The 15,675-nt window shown below is 43.0% G+C and overlaps 1 protein-coding gene across 1 annotated transcript in view; it reads left to right on the top strand.

The window, feature by feature from the left end:
* Nucleotides 1-14,504, top strand: part of scospondin (subcommissural organ spondin) — a 39,619-nt gene extending 25,115 nt beyond the window's left edge. The window contains 26 exon segments of the mRNA XM_037279698.1: nt 171-305; nt 404-641; nt 1,087-1,239; nt 1,333-1,379; nt 1,536-1,706; nt 1,767-1,943; nt 2,047-2,202; nt 2,355-2,479; nt 3,288-3,427; nt 3,539-3,585; nt 3,666-3,911; nt 4,149-4,310; nt 4,378-4,494; nt 4,684-4,822; nt 4,910-5,106; nt 5,175-5,345; nt 5,405-5,532; nt 5,639-5,790; nt 5,893-5,939; nt 6,304-6,468; nt 6,687-6,907; nt 7,669-7,764; nt 10,549-10,609; nt 10,874-11,004; nt 12,152-12,302; nt 13,478-14,504. Coding sequence (XP_037135593.1) covers nt 171-305; nt 404-641; nt 1,087-1,239; nt 1,333-1,379; nt 1,536-1,706; nt 1,767-1,943; nt 2,047-2,202; nt 2,355-2,479; nt 3,288-3,427; nt 3,539-3,585; nt 3,666-3,911; nt 4,149-4,310; nt 4,378-4,494; nt 4,684-4,822; nt 4,910-5,106; nt 5,175-5,345; nt 5,405-5,532; nt 5,639-5,790; nt 5,893-5,939; nt 6,304-6,468; nt 6,687-6,907; nt 7,669-7,764; nt 10,549-10,609; nt 10,874-11,004; nt 12,152-12,302; nt 13,478-13,500 — 3,596 coding nt within the window. The 3' untranslated portion in view covers nt 13,501-14,504.
* Nucleotides 14,505-15,675: the final 1,171 nt, after the last annotated feature.

The raw sequence follows: 15,675 nt of genomic DNA, 5'->3' as shown, positions 1-15,675 counted from the left end.
ATTCATACATACACAGACCTTGCATATCTGAGCTCATTATTTTAAGAAATGATGTGCATTCCTTCAGTACATTCTTTTCTTCTGAATTGTCTATGGGGCAAATTATGCATATTGAAAATACTCGGAGCGTTTTTGCAAAACTCTTGACCTTCTGTTTTGGTCTTTTTTAGATGAACAAGGATGCCCGCCGGGACAAGAGTTTGTGTCTTGTGCCAACGAGTGTCCACAGCGCTGCGCTGACCTCCAGCAAGGCATCGAGTGCCAAACCAACACTGAATGTCAACCCGGATGTCGTTGCCCGAAAGGTACTCATACCGAGCACTCGGAAAATTACAATTGCAGTTTCACTCTTATTAGCAGCTTGTTCCCACCAATTGGTTCGACCTCTCGTATGTGCTTGCAGGACAGTTGCAGCAGGATGGAGCGTGCGTGCATCTGTGGCAGTGTGACTGCGTGGACTCGCAAGGCCAAATTTGGGCCGCTGGCAGCGGGCATCACGTCGACTGCAACAACTGCAGCTGCACCAATGGACGATTGCTTTGCACCAATCACAGCTGCCAGGCCACATGCACTTGGAGCTCCTGGTCCAATTGGGCATCGTGCAGTGTTACCTGTGGGCAGGGGCAGAAAACCAGATACAGGTACACAACAGGAATAGTCACTATATCAAGGACTCTCTTTTTTTTTAGTAGCAGTTTTGCCATTACTGTATTTTCCGCACTATAAGGCGCACCTAAAAACCTCAAATTTTCTCAAAAGCCGACAGTGCGCCTTATAATCAGGTGCGCCTTATATATGGACCAATATTGAGCCACTACAGCAGGCGTGTCCAAAGTCCGGCACGCGGGCCAAATGCATATATCTTATGTATGGACAAAGTTTTAATATGGGCTATTCATTGAAGGTGCGCCTTATAATCCGGTGCGCCTTATATATGGACAAAGTTTTAAAATGGGCCATTCATTGAAGGTGCGCCTTATAATCCGGTGCGCCTTATAGTGCGGAAAATACGGTAATTGCCATTTGCTGAGTTATTACTGCTATTTTTGGATGCAGTTAAAAAACATTGACAATACTGTGTCTCAGATCTCTAATCTCCGAAACCGAAGGAACTGATTGTCAATTTGAGGAAGTCAATCATAAACCCTGTGAGCCCGGGCCCTGCCCTCCTCTTTGTCTCCATGACGACCAAGAGCTACGTGTGGGAGACACCTGGCTTTTGGGAGAGTGTAAACAATGGTAAGATGTATGTTTGCAATTAAAAGAAACAAAATAATGGTAAATGCGCTGTTTAGGAGCAAAAACATTCAACATCAGCAATTTACCTTCCAGCACGTGCACCCCAGAGGGAGATTTCTGCCAAGATATCGATTGCACGGGTGGGTCACATTTCCATTAATAATACAAAGTACCATTTGCATGAGACTATTTATCTTGTGCCTGTTTGGTTCAATTTTAAGAAACGCAATTTACAGTCTGTACTAAGTGACGCATCTTCTCAACAAAGCAATCATTTATTTCTTTGTTAATTCCAGTGGATGGTGGCTGGACTCCGTGGTCAGTGTGGTCTGACTGCTCAGTGACCTGTGGACGAGGGACACAAGTCCAAACCCGCGCCTGCATCAACCCGCCCCCTCGTAACAATGGCTCTCACTGTGATGGTCCAGAGAGACAAAGCCAAGAATGTTACGCTTCTCCCTGTTTAGGTCTGTAGTCCTCCCAATTGATAAATGTAGAGTTTTTAATCACTTGCTTTCCATTTTCAGATGACCTTTGCCCTTGGTCGCCGTGGTCACCGTGTTCCCGCAGTTGTGGGGCGGGAACTGTGGTGCGGCGTAGGGCGTGCGTCTGCGGGAAGAGAGGGACTGCAGCGTGTCCTGCCGAGATTGAAGATTTAACGAACCAAGAGGAGAACCAACTATGTTTCAAACAACCATGTCCAGGTGCATAGACGGAGATTATGTTGAGATTTAAGATGGAGTGTAAACCATAGTATTGTGTATATATATATATATATATATGTATTTTTTTTGCTTCCCTTTGCAGAATGCCCCATGTCAGCATGGAGTGTTTGGTCGCAATGCTCATGTGAGTCTCAAAGGCAGCAGCGCTACCGTGTAGCTGTCACCCCTGCCACCAGGGGGCAGCTGTGCACTCCCGTTGAAACACAGAGCAAACCATGCAGCCTCAGTCACTGTGATGGTGAGGACTTCACTGTAATTTCTGTGTATATTGCACAAATCTTATTCTAGATGAATTGAGTTTTTTTTTTATTTCACAGTGACCTTAGTTGTGGAAAAACTTCTTATGCTGCTGTGTTTTATGTTGGTATTCTTTTCATGCTTCTTTCTCAGAATGTGAAGCACCATTCATGTATTCCCCATGTGGCAAACCCTGTGAGAAGCTTTGTGACCTCTATGGACGTACCGACCTGTGTTCGGGAGTCCGGGAGTGCACACCAGGCTGCTATTGTCCTCCGGTAATTGCTGTGCAATGGTTTATTCTTATTGTTAACACCACTGCAAAAAGAAACAACATAAAAAATGGATTTCAAGCAGTCTTTTGAACTCCATCTCGCAAAGCTCGGAACTACACAACTGATGAATACTGATCATATTCGGTGCTATTCCTGCTTCCCAGGTCTGATATAAGATATTTATGTAGACTGTTTTATGTTTACAGTGTTCTGCCGCACTTTTTTTTTTTTTGTCACCGGCCCTCTGTTATTTGCTAGAAAACTCACGGATTCATTTTTTTGTGCTCAGGCTTAAGTCGCGTCTAATACAAAACTACTTTTTTTGGAATCTCTAGGTAATTGTAATCCCGCAGGGGTCTGTCCTTATCCCCCTAAAATAGCTGGACCACACCAGCATCAAACTAACATTAACAAGTGAAATATGCCACGTTATATACTGTTGGTAATATATCACTTTGATGTGTGCTGCCATGACAATTTCATCATGTTATTTAGCTTAGTTTGTGAGCTTTCAAATTTGATTTATTGCCAAATTCTCTGTGGTGGATTGACAATATGCGCATACAGCAGGGGGGCAGGTAATGAAATATGGAACAGAAAGCTGGTCCTAGCTCTTATAAAACATGACAGCGCAAGTAACTGTGATCACTTTAACAGTTATGGCTTACCTTTTTATGTAAGATATAAATCATGGAATGTCACCAACAAAATGCATAAATCAATTCTGGGACAGAAGTGCTCAGTGCTGCAAAGAGAATGATCAACACAAATATGAAACACATTTTCAAAATGTTATTTGTTTTTCTTGCAGGGGTTGCTGCAGCAAAATGGTAGCTGTGTACCATCAGAACATTGTGGCTGCATCTACTTAAAGGACCAACCTTCGGGACAATCGCCAACGCCGGTCACTGTTCCTCAGGGCTCAACAGTCACCATCGGCTGCAGTACTTGGTCGGCTACTAAATCAATCCATTTTTGCTTGCATGACAGGAAAAATGTGCTGGATTATATGCTGCATCATATTGCTATGTTTACGATGAATCATTTTGTGTTTTTCTGCAGCCTTTGTCACAATGGGATGTTGGAGTGTGACATGAGAGAGTGTGAAGGTAATATGATTTTTTTTTTTTTTGCTTGAATAAAAATGAACAATTTTACATTGCATTATATACTCGTTTTTTTTTTCTAGTTATTCTCAGTGAATGGTCCGAGTGGACGCCATGTTCTCCCTGCATGCCTTACTCCTCCCTGAACCCCAGCAGCACACTCCTGGAAGATGCTGTCAATGGAAGTAAAATGGTTTCAGTCCAGAGGCGTTTCCGGGCCTGTTTAGACTTTGACTCAGGGTTTCCGGTATCTGGAGAGGAGGAGAAAAATCAATGTCCACACCCTCAAGTTGAGGACAGGCTGTGTCCGGATGATAGCATCTGCCGAGGTACGACAACATCATGATAAATCTTTTAAGGTTGAGTTGATAAAAAAAATCACAATTATGATGAATTGGAGAGATTTGAGAACATATGCTCATTATGGGAAAGCGTTTGGATTTGCAGTCATCCAACTAAACTCTGAGTGGAAAGAAAAAGATTTGACAAGAATTAATGTATCAATATATATTCTTGGAACTGTGCCATCGATGATGAGCAGTCTGCTCACGTGTTGGATGTTTCAGATCTCTGTCAGTGGAGTGCGTGGAGCGCGTGGACAGTTTGCGCAGAGCCGTGCAGTGGTGGAGTCAGACAACGCTACCGCCATCCTCTGGCCTCTCCACCGGGACCTCTCTGCCGGAGCCAGCAGACACAAAGCCAGAGCTGCAACACGGGACTTTGCCCAGGTAAACCAAAGTGTGTTCTAACTCAAAACCATATACTGCATTTCAAATATTTCCTTCTCTATCCAAGGTGAAAACTGTGAAGACAGGGGGCGGATCTACCAAGAGGTCTGTGCCAATCAGTGTCCTCGCAGCTGCACCGACTTATGGGAGCATGTGCAGTGTCTCCAAGGACGCTGTCATTCAGGTACGCGATGACTTCCATACGTTCTTCCTGAAAGCAATCTGTTCACATCACTGTCATGGAACCCTTACCCCTACAGCATGCTGATAAAGAAACTGTCGCCGATCATTTCCTTCTTTTATCGAACGGTGCAAACACAGTCCAAGATGGAATTATTGCCTCCTAACTTTCTCAATTCGCTTTCCCTCCCAGGTTGTCGTTGCCCTGAGGGACAGCTACTGCAGGACAGCCAATGTGTGCCTGTGGCAGAATGTCGCTGTGGCGTCCCATCAGGCAACGGGACACTGGAGTTCATGACCAATGAAGAACTCGTCGTGGACTGCAACACCTGGTGAGTAGAACGCAGTTAAAGCGCTTCCGCGTGATTCAAATGGGGACACAAAAGGTCACGCCGACATCTCTCAACTCACCTTCACAGTGTGTGTAAGAACGGCACTCTAGTGTGTACCGATCTTCCCTGTCCTGTGTATGAGCCTTGGACCTCATGGACGACCTGTTCGGCTTCATGTGGGCGTGGCCAGCGGACACGGACGCGCCTGTGCCAGAACATTGAGGGCGGGCCTGCCTGTTCTGACACCACGCAGACGGAAAGCTGCGACTTGCGCCCATGTCCAGGTCTTAAACATATTTTTGTGTTGACCAATTATCACATACTCGAGAATTTCTATTTTTTGTCCATCCAGTGGGATGTTTGTTGAGCGAATGGTCAAGCTGGAGTGAGTGCAGTGCCACGTGTGGCGGCGGCTTATCAATGCGCAACAAAACAATCCTTCAGGAATCAGAACCTGGTGGGACTGCCTGTGTTGGGCCTCTTGAGCAACACACTGTCTGTAACAGTGAAAGCTGCAGAACAGGTCAAAGAAATTTTGTATGGTGGTGAGGGAGTGAATATTAAAACTGGTGCACATTACAGGGTGTCCGGATGGTCAGGTGTTCAGTGAATGTTCAGGTTCCTGTCCGTTTACCTGTGAAGACCTCTGGCCGCACACTCAGTGTTTAGCAGGACCTTGCAAACCCGGGTGCTCCTGCCCACCTGGACAGGTTTGGATATTTCATCTTAATGGAATTTAAGTTGGTTGTGCTTTTGTCAGGATTTTCAGTTGTGCCCAGTCCAGTGCATTTTTCTCCCTTGTCTTGTCTTCACTAGGTGTTGCACGGAGGCTCGTGCGTGTCACATGCACGATGCCCCTGTTCCCGGCTCTCTTTGCCGTCTGCCTACCAAAGCGTGGATATGAGCACAGAGGAGAGAACAGAAGTCGTGTCACCTGGAACATCTTTCCAGCACCACTGCAACAAATGGTACGCACATTATTTGCAGAAGTCAATCACTACGTCTCAACGATGATAGAAAAATATGAAGTGTAGTCTAATATGAATTTAAATGAACTTAATTGTCCCCAGTGTGTGTCAAGGAGGAGTGTTTAACTGCACCTCCAAGCTCTGCGACGGTGAGTGATGCCCTGCCTCGGCTTCTAATACCGAAAGCGATTAAGACGCTTTGTAGGATCTTACGTTTATTGCAATGAAAGTGCCGGGAGGATAAAAATGTTTTATTTCTTTCAAGTGGCAAATGTCAACAGTGGTGATGTATGTGTCTCAACCTGCTGGTAATTTATTCGTTGACCAATGACACAAACGAGTAGCAGTTCAGACTTTACAGCGGGTTTAGGCAAACTGCTCAAGGTGTTGATTTTTAACATGGACAGATAGGCCGGCTGAAGATTTTTTAAATCAATAAATAAATAAATAACGTGGAAAATATATACATATTATTTACACAAAAATTATCTGTTCCTTTCTTTTATCCTCTAGTGGACTGTGAGCGGTCCAACTGGTCCCAGTGGAGTCCATGCTCAGCGACCTGTGGCACAGGACAACTAAGCTCCAGCCGAACTGTGTTACGACCAAGCCAGTATGGAGGAGTCCCATGTGAGGGCTCGGACCACCGCACAGCTCCTTGCATGGCCCCTGATTGCGGTATGTAAGAAGAGAAACTATCAAATTATTTTTAGACGATGACCTTCTGGCACTTAAATGAATTACCAAACGTCTCGATAAAATCCACATTTTAGATATCCTTACTCGCCTGAACCGATCTATCAACTCCAATTTCCCTTTTCCCTTTTCATATCATCTTCTGCTTTTATCTAATATCTAATATCCTTCTTCATCACTGACTCTTCCCCCTTCCGCAGCGTGCCCTGACGGGGAACGATGGAAAAGAAGGAGGAGTTTGTCAGAAGACGTTCCGCTGTGCGAGCGGAGCTGCGAGGACATCTACTCCCCGACTCCCGTGAACTGCAATCACTCCTCAGCGGGCTGCGTGTGTCAGGATGGGCTTTACCGAAACACCCATGGCGTGTGCGTCATTCCTGCTCTCTGCCCCTGTCACGACGAGCAGGGCGTCATGCAGGAGGTGCGTCGCTTCACACCTATGGTCCATCCTAACATGTAACCATTGTGCTTGCCTCATTATCTATGAACTACTACATCATTCGGCGTATTATTCACTCGCATTGTGTTATTTACTCATAAAAGGCCGATTCAGAAGATGAGTGACGTGTCCCGGAGGCTGTATTACACCACAATGCCTCTCCTGCCCATAGCACCATTAATTATGCATGCTGTGCTGTAGAAAGCCAGCACTCTGACTGCAACTGGGCAAGCCTGCCAGGAATAATTTATGAAGAAAGGGATATTATAGGATTATGAGAATTAATCCTACTCTGACAAGAGGTCAGATCCCCTTGATATCTCTCTCAATGACTTTTTTTTATTGTTTCTTTGCCGCCTCCCCCGTTCACTCTCACTTTTCTTGTCAGCAAGGAATGACGAATGTCCCTCTAAAGACTCTCAACGGCTTTTCTAATCAACCGCCTCGTGCCAAATAGCCGCCGAGTGTGAGCTGCGAAATCACCTTTGCTTTCGTCTGCTGAACCGAAGGAGTCTCAGTGATTGCTGTTGCCAACAAATAAAAAGGCGATGGCCCTTGCGGACCAGTGTTATGATTACAATGCCAAGCATTCCAAATTTTCACAATCCTCTTTTCGGTTGCAATGTCATTCATTGATCTTGAGCCATCCGAGCCAGCCGCACTTCATAAAAAATTCAGTGACTGGGGACAGAAATTTGAGTAAAAATGTCAATGGTGCATATTTGTTTTTGTGTGTGAGCCAGGCCGGATCAGAATGGGAGGAGGACTGCCTGTCGTGTCGTTGCGTGAACGGGAAGAAACTGTGCCAGCCGAGGTGCCCCGAACTTCACTGTGAGGAGGTGAGACACGCCCGCTGGCATTTAATCAAGCGACCGTCTGCCCTGTTATTCAATTATCTTCAAATTAGATCCGAATTAGATTGACTGCTTGTAAGCGCTGGACAGAACTGAATTACTGTGCCACTCTAAGATACATAAAAATAATAAAACTGCATAATGATGGCAGCTGAGTAGAAACATATAATACCCAAAATTACTTTTATGGCGAAAATGCTTTTTGTTTTTATCTCTGTCCATTAATATCAGGGTTCATTTTTATTTCGGCATTGCCGTACATTCGCAGTGACAGTAAAAGGAGAGTTTTGGTTTGTTAAATGTCGGTCAACAGTAAACCAAAAAATTAAGTGACGACTTAGTTGGAGTAACATTATAAGTCAGGTTGGACTGTGTGAATAAGCTAACACACAGACAAGGTAGTCTGGATTGATTTATTTTCCTCCCCCACTGTTGAGAACAGCATAAAAGTTCCTACCTTTTTTCAAATGTATCTTTTAGTGCATTTATCCGCATCGGAGAGGACAGCTATACTGCTTTATGCAAGGTTATTTACTGTGGTGTACCTGGAGGACAAGTCATAATGGTAGTTGTTTGATGACCCACACAGACCTTCATCTTTCACTGTGTTAGCTGGCCCGCAGGCTGCACACGCACACACGCACACGCACCATAGGCTGAACACAAAATACATCATGACTCAGCAGCTTACTTTCATTTCCTTCCACGTAATTTGATTTCTCATTTTTGTACATTTCCATCTCGGATATAAAGACTTGGAAAATTTGCTTGTCCTTGCGTCTTCTGGGATAAACAGTAATGTGAAAAATACATTTGGCTAGCCTCCACCCGTTAATATACTGCATGAAAAATGCGGTTGGTCAATACAGCCTTCGCAAGTTACTTTGATAGTAAAAGTAAAAGTCGAATTTGTCTTGCAAAAAAAATGATGCTCAATTTACATTTTATACGCTTTTGTCATTTTGATACATATTATGAACTGCTCCAGATGATGGTACAGTCCTGGACTTTTGAATAGGATTGATTAGTTCTATCGTTCATATTTGACACTTGTGGTATCCGGTTAGATAAAGTTCAATCCCCAGTGAAGGCCCAGTTACCAAATACCAACCCACGACTGTTAAATGTCAGTGAAATAAATTGTACAGTAATTTGTCCAGTACAATGTCCTCCCCGCATCTGAGATATTGATCCAACAATAGTAAGACAAAATACTGAAGTGATGTTGAATGTTATGTTATTTTTCATCTAAGAAATTATTACCCCTATTTTTTTTTTTTTTAATAACATCCCATGAATCATTCATCTCAATCCTCCTCTTTATTACAGAGTTGAGTGATTGTCTACACTGAGGATGTGCTCGGTTCTTTTCCAAAAATGCTTGAAGAAACACTGGAGCAAAATATTCACATACCTGGTGAAATGCAAATGAGAACATTGATTTTTAAGTAGGTTCTCAGAAACGCAGTTCCGTACTTACTCCTAAATATACTTTTTCTCTCTTGCTGTTGGCAAAGCAAGTATATTTTCCCCAGACTTGCATGCTGAGGCTGTTCATCAGCTGAACGCTACCCTGGGGTGGTCCACTTCACACAAAGTCCCGGGTCTTCACAAATGTGTCATTTGCTTTTAAGGGCATATTCTCAGCTCCTTTAAGATTGCGAGGGCTGTTTTCTAAAAGTCACTAGCTGACCCGGATCAATATTTCCTGATCCACCCACAAGCTTGGACTTTGGGTTTTACCGACTCCCTGCAAGAAATGACCGGTACTCTGGATCCATTTGAGAGCCGCTTTTCTGCTTCTGTATGGAAGGGCACGGTCATAAAACACATGGGCGCTTAAACGGTCATCTTGCAGGGAACATCCGTCTAAGTGGTCAATTATGTATGTGCACTGTACAGGCAGAGCAAAGAAAAAAAAAAAAGCTCCACATAAATATCTAATTTTTGTATTCCATTTGACAGGTACAATGTTTGGTTTGGATCTGAACCAGTCCAGCACAATATTATGAGAATATTATGATACTTGACGAACAAGAGCTTTGTTTAGTTTTTCTAACATTAAATTAACAACAAGCCTAAAAATAGCCGTTAGGGACAAATGCAAATAAAAAATGTATCCCGGTCATAACAGATGAGTCAATATATCTTTATACGCGGAGGCCTGGGTAAAAATAAAATCAGCTGACAGGTCAAACTTTCAAGGTGAGTTGATCACATGGTGAGCTTCTACTGAGTATTCCACTTACACAGGTTTGCGCCTTTTTTTTTTTTATCAGCATTCTCAAATCCCTCGTCACCTTAAGACACAAAAAAGGTCTCCCGAGTGGTATAACAAAGGTCATTTCATGAATTATTACTGGCTCGGCGGTACATGTGGCTAGAATGTAAGCAGGAAGCCTTTTACAAACATGCATCCAGACTGCCGGCTTAAAGCTCTTCAAGTCACTCCCACCCTCTTAGTGAGTCGATCCTACCATCCCTGAGGGAAGGCTGGCGAGTGGGAGGAAATGCCCTCGAGGTGAACCGTTAGATGCGTCCATGTTTGATAGAGTAATGATGCGAAAGATTCAGGCTTGAGCTTGATGACTCGCTGTCAGACATTTTCCAAGCAGCTATTCTCAGACTCAAGCATCTCGGGACAGCTAGGCTTTCTTTAACCCAAATCGCTCCTCCTCAGCAACCTTCCATCTTTGCACGTCGGCAAAATTGTTACTATCCTTTTTACGAAAGGACAAAATGACTCCTAATAAACTTCTTCTCCCTCAGGGGCAAGTCAAAGTAGAGGAACCGGGCAGCTGTTGTCCAGTCTGCAGGAAACCTTTTCCAGGTGAATGAGGATTATAGAGAAAATGCAACCCAGGCAATATATTGTGGAGAAGCCTTTGTGCTTCCATATGTGGCAGCTAACATAGCGCAGTGGCCAATTAGCAGGAGATCTCATTATATAACCTACACTTGGCCTTACATCTCGTTGCTTCACATGCTAAGGGACCACAACAGTGTCACGTCTTCCTTATTTCATTCCAAATTGAAGCAGATATGATCAATTCTTTTCTTTTCCATCTCCACTGCTTCTGTGTGGATGTGTCAGGCGAGTCTACGCCAGAGTGCCGCCGCTACATCCAAGTCAAGAACATCACAAAGGGAAACTGTCGGCTTGACAACGTGGAGGTCAGCTTCTGCAGGGGGCGCTGTCTGTCCAGGACTGACGTCATCCTGGAGGTAAGGATAAGCTCACGCGTGTCGATTATAAGAAGTCTGGCTCATAAAGCGGCTCTCCCAGGGGCGGCTCGGTTCAGGTGGCACAGTTATTGTCTCATAATGTTTCTGGTTCGATCTCCATTGAACTTGTAGCCTTGGACTGTTTATTATCCCTCCATGGCAGCATTCGGGCGTCATTATTGTGTGTGCAATATTGGAAAAGTACCTTGAAAGGAGGAAACTGTCGCTATTGAATATTTTTAGAATCGATTATTCTATCAATTATTCCATCGAATGAAATTGTATTTTGCATGAAAGTGTATTACAAACCAATTTTTGAAACCAATGATTATTTATTTGATTTTGATGAGTGATTATAAAACAATTTAGCAACAATGAAACAATATCAAACAGGAGACATTATTGCTGCACTCACTGTTGCCTTCACTCGATCAGTTCGGACGCTTTTTGCAACGCTCAGCTGCACTTAACAGTCTTTCTCACTACATCAGGAAAGTTGCAGTGATCAGCAAACTGTCTCTGTATGTGACCTCAAATAATGATCTGTGCAAAGAGATTCTATGTTTGGGCACATGCATGATTTAGCTGTTGAATCATCATTGAGCTAAGTATAGACGTGTTGATTAGCACACGTGAAGGAGAATGTGGGATCTCACGTGTTGAGCTGGTTAAAGCTGCCTCTTTTCAGCACCTTTTTTTTTTTTTAAATAATAAAAAGATCTCACAAGAGAGTAGAGACCGCACCACATCACCATGGCGACTTTGTTCTTTTTTGGCATCCATACATCACTTTAAAAATAGAGCCAGTCATGCTGAGAGATTAGTAAAAAATAAACATCAGCTGGGCCAAATGTGTCATTACCTACTGTTACTGTGGCAACAGGGCATGGTAACCGGTGAGGAAATGGTATGCTGTGAAAGTCATTAGAATGTCTGGAACTGACATACATAGTCGAAATATAGCAATGGAATCAAAGCATTTCAAAAAAAATGCCACCACATTATATTTTTATTTTATTATTCAGCTTGAAATTCTGATAGAATTTTGTATTTGGATTTAAGGACCATTTTATCCTCCAAATCCTTAACCAAGCCACTTGTGAATAGATTTGATCTGTAATAAGCTTTCTCTCTAATCTCTCCACAGGAGCCCTACCTGAGGTCTGTGTGCGAGTGCTGCAGTTACCGTTTGGACCCAAACAACCCTGTCCGCTTCCTCAACTTGCGCTGTGACAGTGGCGAGAGCGAGCCCGTCGTCCTGCCTGTCATACACAGTTGCGAGTGCACCAGCTGCCAAGGTGAGGGAAAGCCAACGCCACCAAATTCATTTGAATGTCCGTCGTGTATTGTAATTCGACGCAAACATTTCAAGGTGGATGGAAATTCATTTTGCGTGGCACACATTACAATAGCCGTGGCACCAAAGTAATACATTCAGTTGCCACAAGATGGCACTACTTTTGGCTAAATGAAGCGACTAAACTCACTTTAATGTAGTTCCTCGGCACAAGATGGCGCCAAAGCCATACTTTTACTATTTGAACGTGATCACATGAGGCTAGATTAAAAATAATATATTTTTATTTGGGTGTTTGTTAATTTAAGAATGTCTGTCACTGACACTGCAAGATTTTTTAAGGGTTTTCCAAAATGCGCTGTCCTAAATATCCTTTTAAGATTAAGGACAGGATTCAGGGGATGATACTCAGGCCTGAATCCTGATTACTTTAATCAATAAATCATCAATAAATAAATCGATTTTATTGATACGCATTACAATAGTTCAACATGTCACCTAACAGCCATCATGACACCTTTTCTTCCACATTTTCAATTCCACTTATCCGACGCTTTTGCACAGCCTTACTGGCAATGTATATTAGCCTGAGCCCACCATCAATAATTCAATCACAGATCCCACCTCCGATCGCCTAAGCTAATTGGATGTAGCCGCCGCACAACACGGAGCATCCCCCAGCTCAAATTCCCTTCTCAGCGCTACAATCCTATGGACACCACGTCTGACGGATTTGGTCACTATGGCAATCAATCTTTGACACACGCACACAAACCAGGTGCCGTCGGCTGATACGTGCGAGTACGCTCTTCTCGTGATTGCAAGCGCAAGCATGCAGATGACTCACGTTGTTCCTTTCCCCCCCCTGTTGGGGTTTTTACATAGTGTACTTGTGTGACATGCAAATAGAGCTTAGGCTTCTGCGGAAAATTTCCATATTATCGGTTAAGTGCTTAAACCTGGAGTGCCACCAAGGCTGAGCAATCCAAACTTTATTTTGCCACTGTTTAACTCATCGACTGCTATAAACGTCAAAAGTCTATTTTGGCAGGGAATGAGTTAAAACTTCTTTATTCAAGCTATATAAATGTTGCCGTTATTCATCTCAAAGAAACGTCACTGACCTTTTCACTTTATGCTTCTCACTGTTCCGCTATCGTTTCACTTGATTCACAGGGGGTGACCTGTCCAGGCGATGAGCACATGTGCGGGGAATTCCAGTAACATGTCAATTCATGTGTACATTTAAGAGAAGAGATTTATTTGGCCAAACCAAACAAGCACCCGATTTGGAGGGAATGGATCAATGAACCGGATGGAGAAAATGAAACCCTCTTTATGGCCACATAAATATGTGGTTCTTAGTCATTATATGACTGAAAACTATTCTATTAATTCCTGTCCCTGTTAAATCTTTGTCTTGTACAAACTTTTTTTTACCTACTCTATTTTTATATGTTTTATTAAAGGTTATAGTGTTGAGCGATTATTAGTGTAGACTGCATATCGTCTTGGTGTTTTTTTTTTATGACTACTTACCGTATATAGATTTCAATAAACCTTTGTACACATGAAATATATTTTTTCAACTGCGCATTTCTTTTTTTCTATCCAAAGGAAGATAAATTGACAATATGGATCTCTACTACATCACCAAAGAAGGTGAAGGAAAAATGCCATGACAACTGCCAAAAATGGAAAAAGCACTGCATGTCTCTGTTCTGACACAGTTTTTTTTTCTTGGGAAGTTTTAGTCTAAACAAAGCAACAGAGCAGATTGTTTTCCACCTTTGAGGTCTCACTGTACAGTCCTCGCTACATCAAAACATAACCTTTGCCCACATCAACCAGTGGGCAGCTGCAAGCTGTAAATGCCCCGGGACCAAATCCAGTTCTCTCTACCATTGCTTTTGTCAGGAGTGCTGACAGGAATTATTCATTCTTAACATACTGTACATGTCGTTTGGCCAAGAGGAGGAAACAGAAAAGCACCTGGCGAGCACCCACGTGAACATGATGTCACCATGCAGTGAAAGAAAGTGAGATGCTGTTGGGATGTTCTTCCCAGAATGCTTTATAGTCTCGAAATCAAACAAATTCAAGATGCAGTTAAGATCAACTTAAGCCGTTTTTACACCTACTGTTTGTAATTGTATATATATTGATATGGTTTTCACAGGGGGGATTAAAATTGAACAGGAAAGGTCTGCTGAGCTGCGATAAGGTGCTTGTGTGGTATTCACTGCGCACTGTTTTTTGTCTTTCGTGAAAAAGCGATCCACAAGAGATATACCACATATTTTTTTTCCCTATCCTCTTTCTCCTCTTCACCCCTCTATCCTTTCCTCCTCCTCCCTGCTCTCACGTCCTGACTAAATAAGGGTGTTGAAGATGGAAGGCTGGTCAACTCGCCTCCTCTGACTCTCAGCTAATGTCGTGAATACTCCAGTGTGTAATAGGAGTGGGAACTGATGCATTTTTAATTCATACTAAAATGTCACTTTTTGACAAATGGTTCCTCGGGCCTCATCCAACCGCAGGGCTGCAATTCATCACCTCTTACCAATCATTAAAACAGTGATCAGTGGAAAAAAATGAACGCCTTTGTGATTGCGGGTCATTTTGATCAATGCCGTGCTGTGAGTAGCAGCGTTGCTTAAGGGGCCTTTTGCTGACGCAACTGAAAACAAGTCCGTTTTATACTCGATCTGCTCGTGACACATCCTGCTCTAATGGATTTAAGGAGAAAGCCTCAGAATGAACCGGGGAGCCGCCTCGGTTGCTGCGGTCTGGAAAAAATGAATTCTACCCTGACGTACATTTTTTACACAAGATCCAATAAAGCCAGTGAAGGACAAGCAGTTTGAACTATATGTGACCACAGTATGTGGTCATCTCCAATAATATGTTTGATCCATTCAGGTATTTAAAATGGAAAAAATAAACTTACGTAAACTTATCAATGCAACTCTTCAATGACTTGCATTGTAAGAATCTGAACAGCTACTGTTCATTGTGAAAGTGTCAGGCCATTCAAAAGTTTAGGGGTCAAATTAAATTCAGAAGAACATGTAACAAAGTTAATATTTGCAACTATGTATTCTATATTGGTGTGTTTATTTTCTTAGCCTTTTTGTCATCTTGAAAATATTTCTTTGACACTTTTGCATCAGTAAAAAGCGTGGTTCTTTAATCCTAAAGTCCACACAGTACTTCTACTTGCTCCAGTGCAGTGATAGACTTAGTAGTATAATTTCCGACAGCCTTTGAAGGCAACAAGCCCTGTGTGACGTAAGGGGAGCCCCGTGCTATGACGTACATGAGCCTGTGAGGTAATACCAGTCCCAGTTTGTCATGAGGACATTTTTTGTTTT

The sequence above is a fragment of the Syngnathus acus genome, chromosome 20, assembly GCF_901709675.1.
Source record: "Syngnathus acus chromosome 20, fSynAcu1.2, whole genome shotgun sequence".
In the NCBI taxonomy this organism is placed as follows: Eukaryota; Metazoa; Chordata; class Actinopteri; order Syngnathiformes; family Syngnathidae; genus Syngnathus; species Syngnathus acus.
Note: the sequence above shows the minus strand (reverse complement) of the source record. Positions and strands in the feature narration are given on the sequence as shown.